The sequence below is a fragment of the Lontra canadensis genome, unplaced genomic scaffold, assembly GCF_010015895.1.
Source record: "Lontra canadensis isolate GAN:19392208 unplaced genomic scaffold, GSC_riverotter_1.0 scaffold232, whole genome shotgun sequence".
Classification (NCBI taxonomy): Eukaryota; Metazoa; Chordata; class Mammalia; order Carnivora; family Mustelidae; genus Lontra; species Lontra canadensis.
Window position 1 is genome coordinate 262,286 of NW_022631226.1, and position 21,328 is coordinate 283,613.

The 21,328-nt window shown below is 51.7% G+C and overlaps 3 protein-coding genes across 4 annotated transcripts; 2 read left to right on the forward strand and 1 right to left on the reverse strand.

Moving 5' to 3' along the window:
- The first annotated feature begins 3,528 nt into the window (after window positions 1-3,528).
- PRR30 (proline rich 30) lies at window positions 3,529-4,995 on the forward strand. Its single transcript, XM_032849570.1, has one exon. It carries the CDS (start codon window positions 3,539-3,541, stop codon window positions 4,793-4,795), a length of 1,257 nt encoding a protein of 418 aa, XP_032705461.1. The 5' UTR covers window positions 3,529-3,538; the 3' UTR covers window positions 4,796-4,995.
- Window positions 4,996-8,244: 3,249 nt separating this feature from the next.
- Window positions 8,245-12,296, forward strand: PREB (prolactin regulatory element binding). 2 transcript variants are annotated; one of them, XM_032849534.1, is made up of 9 exons: window positions 8,245-8,583; window positions 9,184-9,376; window positions 9,773-9,993; window positions 10,179-10,259; window positions 10,359-10,483; window positions 10,677-10,850; window positions 10,994-11,066; window positions 11,268-11,427; window positions 11,596-12,296. In XM_032849534.1, the coding sequence occupies exons 1-9, from the start codon at window positions 8,449-8,451 to the stop codon at window positions 11,688-11,690; spliced, it is 1,257 nt and encodes a 418-aa protein (XP_032705425.1). In that variant the 5' UTR covers window positions 8,245-8,448; the 3' UTR covers window positions 11,691-12,296. The 2 variants fall into 2 exon arrangements, with proteins under 2 accessions (XP_032705425.1, XP_032705426.1); XM_032849535.1 differs by lacking the exon at window positions 11,268-11,427 and having other exon boundaries at window positions 11,596-11,649.
- Window positions 12,297-12,315: 19 nt separating this feature from the next.
- On the reverse strand, window positions 12,316-17,734 carry ABHD1 (abhydrolase domain containing 1). Its single transcript, XM_032849536.1, is given in 10 exon segments — window positions 12,316-12,421; window positions 12,423-12,465; window positions 12,593-12,758; window positions 12,868-12,916; window positions 13,074-13,247; window positions 13,342-13,454; window positions 13,605-13,650; window positions 13,823-14,020; window positions 14,630-14,784; window positions 17,536-17,734. Coding segments are annotated over 10 exon segments (1,164 nt in total). The 5' UTR covers window positions 17,650-17,734.
- Between the last annotated feature and the right edge of the window lie 3,594 nt (window positions 17,735-21,328).

Below are 21,328 nucleotides of genomic sequence, written 5' to 3' on the forward strand. Positions count from 1 at the left end.
TGTTCTTGCCTAGGATTGGAGAAGTGGAAGGTGGGAAGAGTATGGTAGATAGTTATCTATAACAAGAAACAACTAGTCAACTGAAACAAGTTCATTAGGATAGCACATTTCCAACTTGGACGCCAAGGGCTTAGAGAACCTCTACTCACCTGGTCACTAAAATTTCACTAAGCATAGAGTAATTAACACAAACTAAGGGAGAGATTGGTTAGTGTAAATTGAAGTTATTATAGAAGTTTTTGTGTGAACAGCAATCTTCAAATCGGGGTCCTCATACATCTAGGGGAACATGAGTATTTTCCAAGAGGACCCAAGTTCTAGAGTGACCAACTGTCCCAGTTTATCCAGAAATGCCTTGGTTTTATTTTTTTTAATTTTTAAATTAACTAATTCTTTTAAAAAAGATTATTTATTTAACAGACAGATCACAAGTAGGCAGAGAAGCAGGAAGAGAGAGAGGAGGAAGCCAGCTCCCTGCTGAGCAGAGAGCCTGATGAGGAGCTCCATTCCAGGACCCTGGGATCATGACCTGAGCCGAAGGCAGAGATTTTAACCCACTGAGCCACCCAGGCACCCCGTCTTGGTTTTAGTACAAGAAGTCTCATATCCCAGGAAACTCCTCAGTCCCTATGGCTGGATCTCAACTTACTATTTCCAGTTCCCTAAAGCTGATGTGCCAGAGACTTTGCCTGGTTTTCCTTTCCCACCACCGACATTTTCAGCAGTGCTCTTCTCTCACTTTATACAAGCCATGACACTTACTCAATCCTAAATTTATTACGACTTGCCCTGGAGTGAAAAAACCTCTGGGTCACCTGAAGAAAAAAAAAAAGACAATAAGAAATATATGTTTTTAAGAATTCATTTATTTGAGAGAGAGAGCACAAGGGGGTAATGGGAGGAGAGGCAGAGGGACAAGCAGACTTCCATTGAGCAGAGAGCCCGATGTGGGGCTCGATCCCAGGACCCCGAGATCACGACCTGAGCCAAAGGCAGACACTTAACTGACTGAGCCACCAAGGCGCCCCGACAGTTAGAAATATCGATAATGGGCACCGCCTCCTTATTTAATATAGGAATCCTAGCTCCTTGGAAGGGCATCTCATCTTTCAGTCATATATTGTGATGGTTAATTTTAAGTGTCAACTTGCCTGGGCTACAGGGGGCCGTATATTTACTTAAACATTATTTTGGGTGTGTCTGTGAGGGTGTTTCTGGACAAGATTAATATCTGGATTGGTAAACTGAGTGAAGCAGCTTGCCTCACTAACATGGGCAAGCCCCATCCAGTCACGGAAGGCCTGAATAGAACCAAAAAGGCAGAGTGAGGGAGACTTCACTCTCGTTGCCTGATTATCTTCAAGCTGGGGCATCAGTTTTCTCTTGCCTTTGGACTCAGATTTGCACTGGAACTGACACCATTGGCTCTCCTCGTTCTCAGGCCTTCAGACTTGGGCTGGAATGATGCCGTTAGCTCTCCAGGTATCTAGCGTGCTGACTGCAGACCTTTGGGCTGGTCACTCTCCATACACACAGGATCCAATTCCTTTTTCTTTTTATTTAATTTTTATTTAAATTTTTTAAAAAAATTTTAAGGATTTTGTTTATTTATTTGACAGAGAGATCACAAGTAGGCAGAGAGCAGGCAGAGGGGGAGGGAGAAGCAGGCGCCCGGCTGAGCAGAGAGCCTGATGTGGGGCTCCTTCCCAGGACCCTGAGATCATAACCCGAGGCTAAGGCAGAGGCTTAACCCACTGAGCCACCCAGTCGCCCCAGGATCCAATTTCTTGTAATCAATCTCGGTCTACCTACTTATCGATCACTATACATAAGTATACAGAACCGTATGTCACTAAGAATAAACTTAAATGAAACGGATACTTTTTTGGAAAGACACCAATAGGATATAGCTCTATCATTTATCTCTCTAGATATAGACACCATCATAAAGAAGAACATGGTTAGATACTAATAATAGTTGCACTTAACCTGTGAGTAAACTGGAAAACAGTGAATTTACACTTTAAATGGGTGGATGGTATGCTATGTGAATTATACCCCCTAGAGCTGTTGAGAAAATAGTTATTAAAACCTAGAAGTGTAGCCCAAGGGTGGAAATAGTATAGAACGTGAACCACTGCTCAGAGAGCAAAAGGAAACAGGACCTTGAAGACAAAGGCCAGCTGAGAGAGGCCGTGTGGTTGGCGGGAACCCCGGATGTAGGAGGCGGTGGGAACTGTGAAATATATGGGCAGAGAGGAGGGGAAGGTTAGGTCCTGATGGGGAGACTGGGTGCCTCAAGGAATTAGGTCTGCTTTAGTTCTGTCAAGGGCCAGCCTTTGGATGATCTCTGAAAGAAGGTCCCAGAGCCTTGAGGCGGAGAGTGTATTATGTCAGCACCTGACCTTTATGACATCCGCACTTGGTGCCAGGGAGAGCTGCCCCCAGGGAATGGGGCTCATAGTTCCCAAGGGGGGCGGCAACGCCGCCCCTTAGACAAAGTTCAGTCTCCCAGAAGTTCTCACCAGCCAGCCGCAGGGTTGCTGCTGCTGCTCCTGCTTCTGCTGCTGGGCGTGCTGAGGGCCCGGCAGAGCCAGAGGACATCAGCATCAGGGGCGACAAGGAGTCAGGGAAACCAGAGGGGCAGGAAATGAGGATGCTGGCAGAATCCCTGACTCAGATTGAGGGGAGCAAAAATTGGTAACGGAAGACCTCCTCCTGGCTGAAGGACCACCAAGGGCAAGGGTCAGATAGAAATCTGGGTCAAAGTGAGTTTAGGGTGACAGATGCTGTGGACAGAGGGCGAGTAGCCACCATTTTGCGACGCTTCCTCTCTCTCCCAGGTTCCTCATTGCTGAAGTGCCTTGTGACACCCAGCTCAGAGGAACCCTCACTGGTAAGAGCTCGCAGCACCAGAAACCCCAATTTCTAGTCCTATCTCCGTGGCCATCCTCAAGCCCCCTCCTCTAACGCCATTCGACCTCCCCACGCCCATCCTTCTCCTCCTCATCTCTCGCCTTCCCTGGAGCATTTTGCCAGCTCTTCTGACCCCAAAGGTGACGTGGATTTAGGGTCTTGGTAAATCAGTTTTTTCAGAGCCAGAAGTGGACCAATTCTCCCAATATCTTAGATTCTGTTTCTTTCTCTACAGATCTGATGGGCTGTGTCTTCCTCCCCAGCGCACCCAGATTACTGCTGCGGATCCTCAGCTAACAAGAGGAAGCTCTGGTTCTCCATCCCTACACATCCCTCACTGATGGCTGACGGCCAAGCCAGAGGCCAAGTTTTAGACCCAAGCTCCGGCCCACACACTCAGAGAGCCTAGTGCTACAGGCGGGGTGTCTCCTTGTCCTGCCACCGACAGCTGCACCAGCACCGGGCTGGAGCCAGGCTTGCACACAGAAGGCCCTGATTTCTCAGCCAGCTCTGGCCTCAGAGACACTGGCCCTGACTCTGCCAGGTCTCTCCTCTCCGGTCTTGAGGCACCCCCCCGGCCCCGCCCCCACCCCTGCCCCACATCTCTTCTGAACTCAAGGCAATGGAGCCTCAAAATAAGGACCAGGTGCTGCTCCAGAACGCAGCGGCCCCTGGGCGCCCCCCTCTGGGCCCCTTGCAACTTGTGGACTCCCCACCCAGCCACCCACAGCCTCTGCCTCCCCAGCGAAGGCCCCCTCTCTCCTACTCCCCTTGCTCCCCAGGGACCCCACGGTCCCACTCTCCTGGCTCCCCTTTCTACTCTTCTGACTCAAATTCTGACTTTATCCTACACCCTCACTCTTCCTCTCTCCCAAGTTCCCCCAGCTTCTTTCATCAGAATTACACCTCTCACTCCCTCCCACCCTCTTCCTCTCCCTCCCAGGGGTGGTACCCCTCCCCGGCTCACACCCATTCCTCCTCTCCCTCTCAGCCCCAGAACACCTCTCTCCCCGACACTCATTGTCAGTCTCCCTCCCCCCCAGGAGACTGCCCTAGCTCCACTGTCACTTCCCCATCCCCCAGCCTACCTTCTGGTGGTTACCACTCAAAGAGGCAGGCGTGGCCCCGGGATCAGTACGGGGACACCAGGTCCCCTGGGCTGGTGGGGGAATGTGTGACAAGCGAGAAGGACCCTGCGGAGTTCAGGGACCCAGGAGCCCTGGCCCAGGCCCTGGTGGCCCATCTGGGGCACCGCCGCATTGCTCTCGACCTGGAGCTACTGCTCTTGCAGCGTATGTGGCTGGGCAGACCTGGCCCGGCCCCCGTTGTAGAATATCCCGTATGCCTGGTGTGCCTCAAGCCCCGCAGCCCCTCTTGCCCCATCCCCAGGTACAGGACTGGCCCCCGGCTGCTTGCCTTCCTCCAGCTACTGCCCTGCGCACAAGGCCAGGAATCCGGACGACTCCGCATAGGCATTGGTTTTGGCCTCCGCCTGCCTCGGGGCCAGGCCAGGGCCTTGCACCTGTTGCCCGAAAGAAGACCAGAGGCAGCAGGGCCTCAGGGCAAGGCTGCTCAGGCCCATGGACATCAAACCCAGGCGTCCCCGGCCCCGGCAGCTCAAGCACCAGTGGCTCAGGCGCAGGCAGGTCCAACCCGGGGCGCAGCCTCCCAGACCGCCAGCCTCAGATCTGCAGGCCTTCAATCACCCAACTCTACGTGCTTTTCGGGGCCTCAGCCTCAGGCACCCAAACAGGCCACCGTCTACCCGAAACCCGGGCCTTCCTCTGGGCCCAAGAGGCCAGTCTCTCCAGAACCCATTCTCCGAAAGTCACCAGCTTCGTTCCGGAGCCGAGGAGGCTCTCTGGAGTATCTCCTCTGAACCCTGCTGTCCCCACCAGGCCCCAGATGTTGGGGAGCCCCCGAGACACCCTGAAGGGCTGGCTGGCAGGAGGTCAGGTGTGTTCTCCAACGTTGAACCCTGGGAGCCCTTTGTGGAATCTGCTCTCTCCTAGCTGAAGAGGATGAAGGGCACCTTAGACCCCATTCAGCCTCTAGCGTGTCAATAAAAGCCTGACCCTGCAAACGTGTGTGAGTGTCTGATGTGGAAATGTCGGGGTTTGGAGAGGACAGTCAAGAAAGAATTTTTTTTTTTTTTAAAGATTTCATTTATGTACTTGACAGACAGAGATCACAAGTAGGCAGAGAGGCAGGCAGAGAGAGAGAGGGGAAGCAGGCTCCCCGCCGAGCAGGGAGCCCGATGTGGGGCTCGATCCCAGGATCCTGGGATTGTGACCCGAGCCGAAGGCAGAGGCTTTAACCCACTGAGCCACCCAGGCGCCCAAGAAAGAATTTTTGAGACGTCCTTGGTGCAAAAAGGTGTTTTGTTTTTTTTTTTAAGAAATGATTTAAAAATTTTTTTTATTTAACAGAGAGAGTGCTCCAAAAGGTGGTTTTATTAAAGCATGGGGACAGAGGGCTGCCTGGGTGGCTCAGTAAGTTAGGCGGCTGCCTTGGGCTCAGGTCATTATCCCTGGGTCCTGGGATCCAGCCCCACATCAGGCTCCCTGCTTGGTGGGAAGCCTGCTTCTCCCTCTCCCACACCCCTGCTTGTGTTTCCATTCTGTCAGATAAATAAATAAAATCTTTTAAAAAGGTGGGGGGACAGGACCCATGGGCAGAAAGAGCTGCACTAGAGTTGTGAGGAGTGGCTGGTTATATATACTTTCAAGTTGCGAGGAGGTTAGATAAAGCGTGAGTCTCTAAGGAATTTTGGAAGCAAGGTTTCCAGGACCTCGAGGGGGCTAGCTATTGTTGGGAAAAGGTTGTTTCTTACTGTCTAATACGTTAGTCATGAGACTCTTCAGATGTTATTAGTGGGCCAAATGCTTGGGGGGTGTTTGCTAACATGTATCTTGGGGGTAGAGATGAAAGAAGTTTCCAAAGGAATTTTTATATGTTAAAGGAGACTTACAGGATCCTAGAGGTTGAGATAATGTTAAACTAATGTTGCCTTTTGCCTCTAGCTAAGTATTAACATTGAGGCAGTTGAGTGTCTAGAGGAAGGTCACTGCCTGTCTCAAGGACTTGTCAATGGGCTGGCTGTTAAATTCTAAAGAAATATAATTTTTTCTTTCACCTTTGTTTCCCACATTGATGGAGGATAGTCAGAAGAAAGGCAGGCAGGGGTAAGCACCCCCTTACTCCCTGTCCGTCCTAAGAGAAAACTACCCTTAAAAGGAAAAAGACCCCATCCTGTTATTCTAGGCTTTACTCAGTGGCCCAGCTTTAAGTCTTCCTACTGGGAGGATTTACAACTTGTATGTGACAGAAAGTAAAGGAATGGCCTTGGGTGTCATAACCCAGGCCTGTGGTGGGGTGGGGGGGGAGCAGCTCAACAGTCAGTGGGATATTTAAGCTAAGAGCTCAATCCAGTGGCCTGTGGCTGGACAGCATGCCTTAAGACAGTGGTAGCACCGCCTCTTGATCCCCGAGGCTACTATGAAACACCACCCTGGAGGGAGCCCTCCACCCTTTCCCACGTGAACAATTACCTGATAGGTAGATGAGCGTGTGGACTAAAACTTGATTGGGTGACAGGCACATGGAGAGTTAATCAGATTAAAAGAGCCCACACCAAAGCACCTGTAAAAACCCCTAGATTTAACCGCCAAATTGGCAACCCTCTCGGGTCCCCTTCCCTCTTCAGGATCTCTATAATATCGGTCAACAAACTTTGCTTTGCTGCCCACCACTCTTCGTCTGGCCTACCTCTGGCCTACCTCTTCATTCTTTGAAGACATGGTGTGACCAAGAACTGTGGGCACTAAAGGAAAAATCCTGCCACAATCTCAGTGTTCTGCTGAGCAGACACAGGGGGTAGCTGAACCTACTGGTGACCACAATTAAGCAAAGAGAGAGGGACAGTCAAAGGAAACAGGGTGGCTAGGAGAGTAGGTGCCATGTACCTGAGGAGGGCATGTGATCCATAATGCCTGAGCACCTGAGATGTGCAGAGGGCTCTGTGAGGCCCTTCACACATTTAATTTAATTTGATGGAACGGATAATGGCATTCCCAAAGATGAAGCCACTGGGCTCCTTCCTCTGAGTGCACCTTAGGTTAACAAGGTTGTTTACTTAGGCAGCCAGGGGAGCAGCAGGAGGTGTCTCCTTGAAGGGACGGACATTCCTAAGATTCACTTGCAGAGAAACATTTAAGAATCTAATTTTGAAGATCGGAAACCCAAGGGGCCCCCTCAGGAAGATGGAAATGCCAGGCAGAAAAGAGACCTGCCCTGCCTGGGAGCTAAGATGCCTCCCTCTGAGGGTGTCAGCTGGGTGCAGCCCCTCCCAAACCCTTGAATGCAGGACTAGCGTGCAGTGCTGCAAGAATGGCCAGTTCTCAAACGTGAGGGGTTTCTTCAAACCAGAAAGTGGTGGATTGAGGATTTTTTTTTTTTTAATCAGAAACTTTTTTTTTTTTTAAAGATTTTATTTATTTATTTGACAGAGAGATCACAAGCAGGCAGAGAGGCAGGCAGGGAGACAGGAGGAAGCAGGCTCCCTGCTGAGCAGAGAGCCTGATGCGGGGCTCGATTCCAGGACTCCGAGATCATGACCTGAAGGCAGCGGCTTAACCCACTGAGCCATCCAGGCACCCCTGGATTGAGGATTTAAAGCCAGTTTTATTTTAAAATCCACGCTGCCTACATCAGAAGGCAAAAGACACCATTCATCTTCCCAAATGTTGAATTTCCAAGGTGTGTGACCTGGAACAAATCACTTCCACTCTAGGATAAAAGGTAAGGGCTGGGCTTGTGTATCACTCGTGAAATGGGGACAGCCCTAACCAAGGATTTTTTTTTTAATAAAAACTTCATTTATTTAATTATTTTAAAAGATTTTATTTATCTATTTAACAGAGAGTCAGCAAGAGAGGACGCACAAGCCAGGGGAGAGGGAGAAGAAGGCTTCTGGCTGAGCGGGAAGCCCGATGTGGGGCTGGATCCTACGACCCCAAGATCATGACCTGAACCAAAGGTACATGCTTACCCACTGAGCCATCCAGGGACCCCAACATCTCTTAGCTTTTATTAGCTCCCCTCCTCCGGAAACACCAACCAAGACTCTGGACGCCGAGCCTGCCTTCCCACCCTGCACAAACATGGTGGAGGCTGACGTCACATGGTGGACGGAATCCTGAAGCGGGTGTCGGGTCACAGGCCGGCTAACGCTGACGCGTATTGGCGGTCTTGCGCCTGCGCAAGGAGAGCCGCGGGCTAGGTGCGCGTGCGCACTGCGCGACAAGCCGACCGGGTTGGGACGGGTGGTGGGGAGGAGATCCGGATCTCTGAGTGTCGTTTTCGCGAATCTGTGGGTTAGAGTTTTGGCAGCTCGGAGGGTGTGAGAGAGGAGTCGGGAAGTCTCCTGACGGCCACGGGACCAAGTTAAATAGCGTCCGGGACAGGGGTCGAAAGCGGGCGCGGCATGTCCTGGGTCCTGCGGTACTTAGAGTGAAGCGCGCCGGGAGCAGGATGGGCCGGCGTCGGGCGCCAGAGCTGTACCGGGCCCCGTTCCCGTTGTATGCGCTTCAGGTCGACCCCAGCACCGGGCTCCTCATCGCTGCAGGCGGAGGAGGCGCTGCTAAGACGGGCATAAAGAATGGCGTGGTGAGAGCTCAGGGTCACTGGGGCAGGGTCACGCCAGGGATGATGGTGGTAGGGGGTCTGGGGGATGGCCGCACCTCAGGCTTCAGACCTTGCCTCTCCCCGGTGGGAAGCTGGGCTTTTCCGGCGCCCGGGCGCGAGTTTCAGCTAAGAACTTACTCACCAGGAACTCCCAAGGTAGAGTAAAACCAATATACAGTACCTCTTAGGCAGGAACTTAAGCTTCAACTCGACCTCAAGGGCAGCTCCAGGGGTCTTATCGTGGTCTTCTCTGGGGAGGCCACAAGGACTTTTCCCACTGCTCTCCAGCAGTGGCAGGAGTGGTGCGTTTGGCCTTTAGGCTAGGTTTCTTCACTCCTCTGAGAGTCACCCTGTTGTTTTGTAAACTGGAGGTATTAATCCCAACCCTGCTTGCTGTACAGATTTCTGTGGTTTGAAAGAAACAAAGAAAGGGAGAGAAGCAAGCAGGCTGGAAAAAGCCTTTTAAAGTAGAAAGTGCAGTAACCAAAGGGGTAGGGCTTTAGACTATAGGATGTAAGTCTGCCCTTGAGGTGCTCTCTGGGCACCCCTAAGCCTTGCTCATCCTGGTTCTCTCTTCCACAGCACTTTCTACAGCTAGAGCAGATTAATGGGCGCCTGGGTGCCTCTTTGCTACACTCGCATGACACAGAGACACGGGCTACCATGAACTTGGCGCTGGCTGGTAACATCCTTGCCGCAGGGCAGGATGCCCACTGTCAGCTCCTGCGCTTCCAGACCCATCAGCAGAAGGGCAAAACCAAAGCAGAAAAGGCAGGTGAGAAGCTCCCTCTTTAGCTTTGGGGAAAGGGTTAAATGAGTAAGGTCACTTATGTTGGGGGGGGTACCTGGGTGTCTCAGTGGGTTAGGCCTCTGCCTTTGGCTCAGATCATGATCTCAGAGTCCTGGGATCGAGCCCCATATCGGGCTCTCTGCTGGGTGGGGAGCCTGCTTCCCCCTCTCTCTCTGCCTACTCATGATCTCTGTCTGTCAAATAAATAAATAAAGCCTTAAAAAAGAAAAAAAAAGATCACTTCTGTTGGTTTCTAAAAAAAAGTGGGGCTGGAAGTGTGGGTTATGGTAGCCGGCAAGAAGCCGGATGTTCAGTACTAGGGAGGAGACCAGTACTACTTACTCTAGAAGCCCGGAATCTGGCAGGCTCTTTGTGTTGCAGGTTCCAAGGAGCAGGGGCCTCGACAGAGGAAGGGGGCAGCTCCAGTAGAGAAGAAGTCTGAAGCTGAAACCCACCAGGAGGGGATAGAACTCACTGTAGAGAATTTGCAAGCGGTGCAGACAGACTTCAGCCCTGATCCGTTTCAGAAAGTTGTATGCTTCAATCACGATAACACCCTGCTTGCCACTGGAGGGACAGATGGTCACGTTCGTATCTGGAAGGTGTGGTTTTGGGGGGTTAGGGGACCCATGTCTGTAGCAGCAAGGCCAGAATTGTGAGAAACCGAACATGGGTTCTGGGAAACTTGTGAGTGAAGACTGCACTGGGTGGCAGAAAAGAAGATGGGTGGGGATCATGGCGGCTGGTCAGGTACTTGAGGGTAACCATGCTGGTGGTTTGACTGCAGGTACCCAGCCTAGAGAAAGTTCTGGAGTTCAGAGCCCACGAAGGAGAGATTGAGGACCTGGCTTTGGGGCCTGATGGCAAGGTGAGGAAGTGAGAGGGTGGAGAAAGTAGGTGATTATGCTGCTTGTCCAGTGAGTGGATCCCCTAACTGTCCATCCTCGGAATCTTGATTCCTGACTAGTTGGTAACTGTAGGCTGGGACCTCAAGGCCTCCGTGTGGCAGAAGGATCAGCTGGTGACACAGCTGCACTGGCAAGAAAACGGACCCACCTTTCCTAACACGCCTTACCGCTACCAGGCCTGCAGGTGTGAGACCCCAGAGGGTAGCTAAAAGAGGCACAGCCTAGATGTGGGGGAGTGGGAAAAGACTGGGGGGAAGCTGGGGAGGATTGCCGTCTTGGGCTTTCCCCAGGCCTGACCAGGGTACAGGAGGGCACAGACCTCTGAGAAGGGCTGAGCAGACCCCAGGAGCTGAATGGCCTCTCACCTGGCCCCCCAGGTTTGGGCAGGTTCCAGACCAACCCACCAGGCTGCGACTCTTCACAGTGCAGATACCCCACAAGCGTCTGCGCCAGCCCCCACCGTGCTACCTCACAGCCTGGGATGGCTCCACCTTCCTGCCCCTTCGGACCAAGCCCTGTGGCCATGAAGTCATCTCCTGCCTTAGTGTCAGGTGTGAGGCAGTGGTGGCTTAACTGGTTGCGGGATGTGTGGGGGAGCTCGGGAAGGTGTCGGGTCTGAGGCTCTGAAGACCGCTGTTAGTGAGTGTTGCTGCACAGGCCTCCAGAACAGTGACCACTTTATTGTTTGTTGCAGTGAATCGGGTACCTTCCTAGGCCTGGGCACAGTCACTGGCTCTGTTGCCATCTACATAGCTTTCTCTCTCCAGGTAAGGTGTAGAGCCCGGAGCGCTCTTCAGTGGGGGGTGGGGGGAGGGGAGGGAGTGGCTATCTAGGCCTGCTTCAGTCTAAGGGTGCGAGAAGGAGTCTGGCCCAGGACAGAGAGGGAAGGCCATCTGGGGACAGGGAGCATGTTTTCCAGAAGGAATGTTTCTAACTGGGCCTTCCCTCACTAGTTCTTTTGTCTCCAGCGCCTCTATTATGTGAGGGAGGCTCATGGCATTGTCGTGACGGATGTGGCCTTTCTACCTGAGAAGGGTCGTGGCCCAGAGCTCCTTGGGTTCCATGAAACTGCCCTGTTCTCTGTGGCTGTGGATAGTCGTTGCCAGCTGCATCTGCTGCCGTCTCGGAGTGAGTCCTTGGGGTGGGCGGTACCACCCTGCCTCTAGCTGTAGCAGAAACTTGCCCCCAGCAGAATGGGCTGCTTGTTTGTAGCCATCTGCCCCCTTCTTGAAGTCTTCTGTTCTTAGGACTATGAAGTTCCTTTGCCTTCTGACTTCTTTCCTTTCCCTCGTGCAGGGAGTGTTCCTGTGTGGCTGCTGCTCCTGCTGTGTGTCGGGCTTATTGTTATGACCATCGTGCTGCTCCAGACTGTCTTTCCAGGTTTTCTTTAGCCCTCCTGCTCTTGGGGAGTCAGGGGCCTGGACACTGCCATCTTCTACACCAGAGTGGAGGCCTGGACCCCGTTGCTCACCCCACCTGCATCCACGGTTGGGGTTGCTTCTCTGGAGACTGATGTGCATTGCCTGCCCTGCCCAGCGAAAGTTTGGCTGCGGCCCTGGGTGACTCTGAGTTCTGGGAGCCCTTCATTCTTCATCCGTGAAGCCGTCCAGGACAGCGGTATCTGCAGCCCAGGTCATGCCACCTGCATCCTTTTGTCTGCCTAACAGAGGCTCCAGAGTTGAGCTTGTCCTCTCTCCAGAAACATGTGAGGATGCCCAAGATCCCGGAGGTACTGCTGTCCCTCAGCTGCTCTTCATGTGAGCCCCTGGTGTTTGCTGGGGCAAGCACTGGCCTGGGACTTGTAGTGAGGGAAGGAAGGGGCAAAAGGAAGACCCAAGCTGTCGTCTCTGGGTCCAGCTGGTAGCTCCAAGCCAGCTCGGCTACATATACAGTAAGTTCCTGGATGGTCTACCCTAACCTTGAGGAAAGGGAAAATGAACCTCTACCCATTTTTCAGGAAAAGTTGGTATTTAATAAATAAGCGAAGACGGAATTAAGACCCTGGTGGTTCTGCTGTCAGCTCTTGCCTCTGTTGGAAGGTAAGAGGTCCCCGAGGTTGAGCAGGTCCGATGGGTGCTGGAAGACGGCTCTGGCGTACGGATGTAAAAGGCGGGTCATGTAGCAGTGCGACGTGGGGAGAGCATTGGGCAGCCTGTATGGGAAGGGCTTGGGGAGGGACTGGAAAGGAGGTCAGGAACCTGGGCCTTTCGTAAGAGTCCAGGCTCTTTCTTCTTGGACCTCATGGCCCATTTTCCCCTAGGGCCTCTAAAGCATCCAGATTCAGGGTGCTCACTGCAGATGGTAGAGAAGGGGTTGTCAGCTGTATTGAGGCAGAGCACAGGGGTCTGGATGGCATCCACCTTGGTTCTTGGGCTAGCTGCTTGGTCGTAGGTAACATAGTCTTGATAGCCAAAGGCCACAGTGGTGTAGCGCTCATCAAACTGGCGGACTGTGCAGGCCTACCTGGGGTAGGGGGTGGGGTAGAGGGTGGGGTAGGCTAGGATGAGGCTAGGGAATAAGAAGATACCGAGCAACTTTGGGCAGGGGCTGCTGGTTGAAAGACTGTACCTGTAGCACAAAGTCTACATTCACCGCCTTTTCCATCACCTTTCTGTTTCTGCAAAAGAATTCATAGAGGTTTGCCTCTGCTGGATCTGACCCTGTCTGTCTCATGAGTGAGCAAACCCAGACAGAAAACTGACTGAGCGCGGGGAGAACCTGGTCTGTCCGCCACCCCAGCTGTCTGCTGCCTCCTCCCACTTCCAAGACCCTACCGGTTCACAGTGTGGCAGAGCTCAGCAGTGAGGCCCTGATGGAAGAGCAGTGAGTTGAGTGGGGTCTCCAGGGAGCGGGTGGTCTCAGAGGAATCCCAGCATGCAGACAGAGTCAGTGCCGCCACCAGCCCTGAAGCCTGCCCTGTTCGGGCTAGGTGGTTCAGCCCTAATATCCTGAAGGATATTAGCGGGGGCACAGGAGAGAGGAAGAGGACACGGAGGAGGAAACGAAGACTGGGCCTTTGGGGCAAGTCCAGACAACCTTTACCCTCCAAGAGAGCTGCCCACGGTCAGCCGTGGAGCTCGGGAGTAGCGGTGCTTTATGTGGTTCACGACTGTCTCCAGACCTTCAGTGTTGCTGGCAGAAAAGGCCCTGTGGGTCTGAGGCAAGCCAGATCATTGGGTAGGGAGGGAGGCCCTGGCCAGAAGGCAGAAGGATGGCAGGGACATGGAAGGAGGAAGGTAGGTAGAACCCCAGGCCCAAGGATCTGTTAAGGGAGAAGGGCTATGAGGAGCGAGGCGGGCACTTACCAGCAGTTCTTCCCCACGGCAGCCCCGGTGACTAAATACAGCAGCTCTGTGGCACACACAGGTACATCCCAGCTAGAGCCTCCCCTTCTGGTAGCCTTCAGAAAGACCCCAGTCAGAAGGTGCCCTTCATACAATATAGTGCCTTCTCCCCAGAGGGGTCAGGGTCTTCACTGCCTTCCCTATTACAAGTTCTCAGCCACCACCCACTTCCTCTGGACTTGACCCATCCTTATCTGTAACCATCCCTCAGAGCTTGGCTAGCCAGTTGGGAGATATAGGAGTCCTGGCTACTGCCCACGATGCTGGGAAGTAATAACACAATGGGCTGGGTAGTAGAGTCAGGGTGCTGACTGCTGCCGCGTAGGCCAGCCCAGTCTATCAGGACCTGGCCTCTCTCTGGGGTTTGGAGGACTTCACTGTGGTTTTAAAGGAAAGGGCACACAAAGAAACTTAGGATCTAGGATCTCCATATACTTCGGAAGGTTTACCTCTCTTCCCCAGTAAACAACTCCCAAACCTTCCCATTAGCATCATTTCAGGGTATACATTATGCAAGACATTAGGATCCTAACAAAGTGTGGGGTGCCTGGGTGGCTCAGTCAGTTAAGCATCTGCCTTTGGCTCAGGTCCATGATCCCAGGGTCCTGGGATCAAGCCTGACGTCAGGCTCCCTGCTCAGCGGGGAGTCTGTTGCTCCCTCTGCCCCGCCACCCTGCTTGTATTCTCTCTTTCTGTCTCTCTTTTCATAATGCGCTCTCTCTCAAATAAGTAAGTAAAATCTTAAAAAAACAAAAACAAAACAAAAAAACCACGAAAAACCAAACATAACAAGCTGTAATGGGACATATAAGATTAAATATTACCTCATGGTTGAGCAATTAAATAGCCCTTCCATATAACCGCTCTGATTGTTATCCCTGCACACCAGGGTAGATGGGGCAAAGATTACCTTCAGGTTCAAGAAGGCAGGCAGGGGATTCCCCTGTAGTTGCAGCCTCTTGTTTACCCCCTCTGTCCCTTCTTACCTCCAGTAAGGGACTGGAGGCTGGGACTGCAGTAGGACTCGGAAGATGGTTTGTAGCCGCCCCTCAAAACACCATAGCGTAGGGTAGAAAGTCTCCAGAGTGACTGGACAGTGTTGCTCCAGGAAGGCCAGAAACCCAGTCACCAGCGGAGTCCTCTGCAACCACAACATAGTCTGCCTCACCCCCCAGCTGGTTTGTAAGGCCAGTGAGGTGCCCGACACCAGCATGACCCCCCTCCAGAGGCCGGCCTCTGGCAATGAGAAATCGAGCACACCTTGGCCCGGAATGGCCAAGTCACTACTGTGAATATAGTACAGCGAGAGCCCACAAGTAACCTAGTCCCCAGCCTGACTCTGAACCGACTCCTTGCCAGGGCTGGGAGCTGCGGCAGCTGACCGAGTGCTAACTCTCTCACTCAGCCTATCCGTGCCCCAGCCCTATTTTAGAGAGAGCAGGTAAGATACATGGCCCAGCTGACTCCTTGTGGAAAGTTCGGTTAGCATCCTGGTCAGAGGCTGAAGTACGGCACCATTCAGTCTGTGACTTTTGCCCTGCAGTTGAATTATCCACACTGGCATCTTCCTAAAACCAGCCCTGGCCATTCCGTTTCCTGGCTTTGCACCGCATTGCCACATATGTTCCCTACGGCATGTGCTCACACTCAAAGACTTTGACCAGAGCACCTCATTGTCTTAGTCATGGGGCCAGCTGTTAGAACATACTCCCAAGGAGGAACATATTTTTCCTCTTCTTTCAAGCCAGCCAAAGCAAAGGTAACAGAGGTAGTATGACAGGGATAGATCAGTGGGGAGTTGGCCCTGACTTTTCAACGCCTCTGCTGGTTCTTCTGGAAACAAATCAAGTGAACGAGAGGGCCTAGCCACATAGAAGGCTTACAAAAAAGGTATGCTATAGAAAGTCGAAAGGCCCCAGGCTCAAGAAATAGAAATTGCATTTCTGTTGTGAGCCCTAAGGATCCCTATGATCAGAATTCTAGTAGGTCTTCTACAGGAGCAGTACTCAAAAAAGGCTAGGTAAATTATGAACTGGAGAGGCCATTTCAAGATGTGACTTGTACCCTGCTCTTGAAGCCCTGAATAATGGTGCTTGTGATTCGTTGTGTGCTATGTGCAGGTACTAGGCTAAGCCCAATCTCATGGGCTAGGATATTTATAAACGAGGAAACTATGTCAGATGAAGTCGTTTGCCCAAAGTCACACAGCAAGCAAGAGGCAAAGTGGATGGAATTCACAATTACAATATTACCACCAATACCAGTAAGTAAAAATTGTTGAGTGCGTATGTTTCAAGCATTGTGCTAGGCACTTACATGATTATATCCTGTGATTTTCACAACAGTTCTTTGGCATAATCTTGTGATTCCCCCATGGGAACAGGTTTGAATGTTGAGTACGTTAGCTTGCCAAAGACCGCTGGTGGCAGAGCTGGGATTCAACCCAGGTCTGACTCTAGAGCTCATGCTCTTAGTCATTGTGCTCTATTACCTCCTCATTGCCAGGATTTTGAGTTGTTATCAATTTATGGAATCCCTGATCAAACAGCTCAGCAGTAGAGAACAAATTAGGTCACAGGTTAATTTCATTTTAGCTCTAGTAGAGAGTTTCTTGACTAATTTTTGAGATGCCATTGGTCTCTGTGGATAAATCGATACTAGTCCATTACCATGCTAGACAATCCAAATTCCTTAGGACTTCCAGAATGCACTTTTCCTGCTGTTTAACCAGTATATGGAAGTCAAGGAAGGATCTGGAATATAAAGAGGCAGAGGTCTCTGACTTCTCTGTGGCTGGTTGCAAACAGAGGAAAATGGTTAGTTAAGGAGAGTTCTGGTCTGAAATGACTGACTTTTTTTTTTTTTTTTTAAGATATTTATTTATTTATTTGACAGAGATCACAAGTAGGCAGAAATGCAGGCAGAGAGAGAGGGGGAAGCATGCGGGACTCAATCCCAGGACCCTGGTATCATGACCTGAGCCAAAGGCCTCAGAGGCTTTAACCCACTGAGCCATCCAGGCGTCCCTGAAATGACTGACTTTTGAAATTAGGCATAGAAGGTAAGATTTATAGGGTACTGTGGGGTTTGGTTCTTTAATTAAGGCAGACAATACATGCAAATGTAAAAAGCTCTGAAAAGCTAGGTAACATTTAAATTCCCTGTAGATCTTTTTTAAGGGCTTGAATCAGTGGGTTTTATATTAGACTCAGTTACTTACAACAGTTTAATGAAGATTAAAAAGATTTAGATTTTTCTGGATATGTAAATTTTGTATCTTATCTAAATTTCAGTGAGAAAAATCTCTTCAGAATTTCCCATTGCACCGAATATACATGGAGAGCCTAGAAGTAAAAACAGGGCAGAATGGACGACGGGGTTATCCATTAGTCCTCAGCCAGGCGGGGAACCTCCACCAGCCTTTAGGAGAGGCAAGGCCTTACTAAGCTGGTGGGGCGGTAGGAATCAGCCAGAGCCACACAGGCCTCCAGTTCCTTTATTCGGTGAGGCTAGTGAGAAACTCAGCTGGACTGCCTTTTTTAGAAGAGGAAAGCATCTCCCTGACACCTCAGGATGCCTTCTATCCCCCCTTCCCCAAATGTTTGCCCGCATCCTCGGGGAGCAGCACCCCTCCGCTGCCTGCAAGGCCAAGCTGGCACGGGGAGCATACGGGATGCAGAGAATCTAGGCGGGCAAGGAACCGACATCCTCCGTTAGATGATCGATGATCCAGCAAAGCAGGGCTGCTGGTGGCGTGGGGGCATCAAATTTCACCTGTTGGGGGAGGCCCCATCGTGCCCCCTCCCACAAAGGGCTCCAGCCTCTGGCAGGAAGCGGCCCCTTAGGCCCGAGGATCCTAAACCCGGCGGCCAGAGTCTGGGCCCGCACCCACCTGTGGCACGGATCTCCAGTAGTAACCCAGGCAGAGGGTGGCGCCAAGACCTAAAAGCAGGGAGAAGGGCTCTGCCCAGGTGCCATTCTGCGGGCCCTGGGAGGAGCTCGGCATCTTGGGTGGTTGGGCCCTGATCCCCAAGTCCCTGACTGGGGGTCCAGCACCCGGCCCCGCCCGTTACACGCTGTAGCCCGGCGAGTGCAGGGTCGGCCTCCGCAGCGGGCGGGTGCGGAGGTCCAGAGCCCGCCCCCTGCCCCTGGGCCCTGCGGTAGGCGTGGTGAGGGCTGACGCCGGGCTGAGCCAAGTCACCTGCAAATGGCCTCCCCGCCCCGTAACCCAAGGGGAGCACGCCTGGACGCCTCCTGCTTCCGCCTCGCGGTCACCAGCGGCGCCGCCCCTTGCGAGGAGCCACGGCCTCCCCACAGCCGCCATCTTGGTGAGAGCTTCCTCCCGCGCCTGCTCCAGAGCCTGCCCGGCCGCGCGAGGTAGGCAGCCTGGGCGTGGTCCCAGTCACTGGCACCCAGGACACGGCCACTCCTGCGGTGACATCCTGTGACCTTCACACTCAGGACATGGCCACTCACCTTGTGACAACACTGCCGTCCCACCGTGTTCGGCCGTTCACAGTGGCCTTCCCATACTGGACACAACCATTACCGCTGTGACACCCCCCGCTGTCACTTAGGTCTCAGCTATTGAATGCATGTCATTCTACATAGAGTCACACACACACATAGGTTACAGTCACACAATGTCACTCTGTGCTGTCTCATCTAATCCCCATCAAGGAAGGGGGATGGATATGTACTCATCACCCACTTTGTACCAGGCACTTGGGAAACCCCGGGATGCGGTTCCCTGTCATTACTGGAATGTGGAAACAAGTATGTCATCTAACAGCAGTGGTTCTCAACCTTGACTGAAGATCAGAATCATCTGGGAGTTTTAAAAACTACCAGTGCCTATGCCTCGCCCCCTGCAATGTAGTTGGTCTGGAGAGGAGCCTCGGTGTTGATATAACTTTGTTCTCTGGAAGATTCAAATGTATAGTCAGGGTTGAACCCCTGCCATAGGGCACGGGGCTGCGTAAGGGAAGTAGAGCTGCAGTGAGAGCACTGAGGAGGGTGCCCAAACTCCGTGGGTCAGAGAAAGTGTACCCAGATGTTAAATGATGATACATTTAAGGTGAAACCAAAAAAACAAGTAGGAGCTTCCCAGGCAAAGGAGAGCTGGGGAGAGAAGAGTTCCAGGAGTGGAAACAGTGTAAGCGAAAGCCTGGATGTGAGAGACTTCTTAAAGGAATCAAAAGAAATGTGGTGTGTCTGGAGCATACGAGATGGTCAAGAATCAGAAAGTGAGCAGCTACACAAAGGATGTTAGAGTTTAAACTAAGGGTGGAGGAAAGCCATCAAAGAGTTTTACGAAGGGGTGGGCGACATGACTAGAACTGTGTTTTAGAATTCATTCAGGCAGCTTGGAGGATGGATTAGAGGAGGCTGAGAAAGCAAACAGGCCAGTTAGGCTGTTAAGAGAACTTTGGAATGGCAGGTGGCTGCCTGGCCTTGAGGAAGCTCCTAAGAGGAGTGAAGATCTTTAAGACAGGAGGCAGAATTGATAGGACCTGGTGGTAGACTGGAGGCTGGGGGAAAAGGAGAAATCATGAAGGACTCCCAGGTTTCTGACCGTATGACTCAGGGGTGCAAGGCTCTGCCAGTCCCTGTGACAGGGGACTGCGACAGAGCCAAGAGGAAGGAGGTTTGAGGAGAAAGGATTCGTTCTGACTGGACACATAGAGGTTAGTGTGCTGGTAGATGTTCTAGTTGTGTTTTCTTAGATTCTGTATTAGTCTACTTGGCAGCCGTGAATCACAGGGCCAAACAGCCAAAGTTGGCATCTCACCTGCAATCCAGAGCCCATACTCTGACCTGCCTCTTTAATCTAATTCTCACTCAATAAACTAATATTTCCCCTGTCCTAGATCAACCCAGGGTCAGGTATCTGATAACTAGGAATAGTTCCTATGTCCCAAGGCCTGCCTGACTGACTCCAACTAGCCAATTTTAAACTGTCTGCCTTGCCTTGCCTTTCCCATTTAGCAAAGGCCTTGGCCTAGGTCTTCCCCCTTGCTCCTTTCTGCCCTCTACACTGGTGCCTCTCCCTGCCGTCCTGTGTGGTGAGCTGTGCCTCTAGTTTCTAGGGGAACTGTAACATTAAATGTTTCAGTGGCATTGACTTCTCCATCACCTTTATAAATTAAAATCTAGGCACAAATTAGAGGATGTTCAATTCCCAAAGTGGTCTGGGGCTTGGAGATTGGAATTTGAGATTCGATAGTCATCAGCATTTAAATGATATATTAGTTTGCAGAGTTGCCATAACAAATTACTATACACTGGCTGTCTTAGACAACTGAAGTTTATTGTCTTACAGTTCTGGAGACTAGAAGTCCAAGGTTCAGAAAGATTGGTTCCTCCTGAGAGCTGGGAGGAAGCGTCTGTTCCATGCCTCTTCTCTAGCTTCCAGTGGTTTGTTGGCAATCTCTGGCCTTCTTTGGCATGTAGAAGCTTCATTCCCATCTCTGCCTGTGTCTTCACATGCTGGTCTCCCTGTACGAGTCTATGGACCCCAGTTATATTGGAGTAGCGTGAGCCAACATGACCTCATTTTCACTATTTCCACATAAACTCACATTCTGAGGTATTGGGGATTAGGATGATAACATAGGACTTTTTTTTTTTTTTTAGATTTTATTTATTTATTTGACAGAGAGACAGATCACAAGTATGCAGAGAGGTTAGGTGGGGGTTGGGGGGGGGGTGGGAAGCAGGCTCCCTGCTGAGCAGAGAGCCTGATGTGGGGCTTGATCCCAGGACCCTGGGATCATGACCTGAGCCGAAGGCAGAGGCTTTAACCCACTGAGCCACCCAGGCGCCCCAACAACGTAGGACTTTTTGAGAGACTCTGTTCCACCCATAACAGATAGTGATGGAAGCTACATGAACAGATGTACATATGAGCAGATGGGGAGTGAAGAGACCGCCCAGAGGAACTCGGGCACATAAAGAAAACGAAGAAGAAAATGCCAAGAGAAAGAATGGTGTTGCTGAAGCCAGCGGATACCATCATTCCAGGAGGTAGTATCTAGCAGTGTCCACTACAGGAAGGAGGACAGGGTGACCTTGATGAGGATCTGTGGTGATAGATGCTGATGGGAAGGAGCTGATGGAGAGGGAGAAGTGGAAGATTCTGGAGAGATAAGAAGTGATTCTTTTAAAGAACTAAGACCTTGGGCCAGTGGGTGAGGATGTAGTCTGAAGTGTAGTGGAACTGGTCACTGTGACAAAAGTAGGTGACACCATTTTGACCGCAAAGCTACATTCTGTCCTGGCAAATGACTGCCACCAACGCCCTTAAGATGATCCTTTTCCCAGCCCCTCCCCAGTCGAGTTTCACATGGAACCACTTCTCAGTGATGCACAGGGTCACAGCCACATGAGGACACCTTCTCTGGAAACCAGCAGTCACAGCTGTCACTTGAGCATCACAGACAACTCAGGACGGGTTCCACCAGATACCCTGACCCGTGTCCTAAGAATATCCTCTCCTGTCACACACCAGTCCTTCACACACTGGCCATACCCTCTCAAGGCCATCTTGTCTCTCTGGATACAGCGTCCCATAGGCCTACTGTCACAGGCACCTCATACACAAGGCCACAGCCAGGAGTCAAGGTCGCACCAACAGCTATACTTTGTCTTGTCCTGCACGTCTGGGGGCCAGCAGGCAGGGGCAC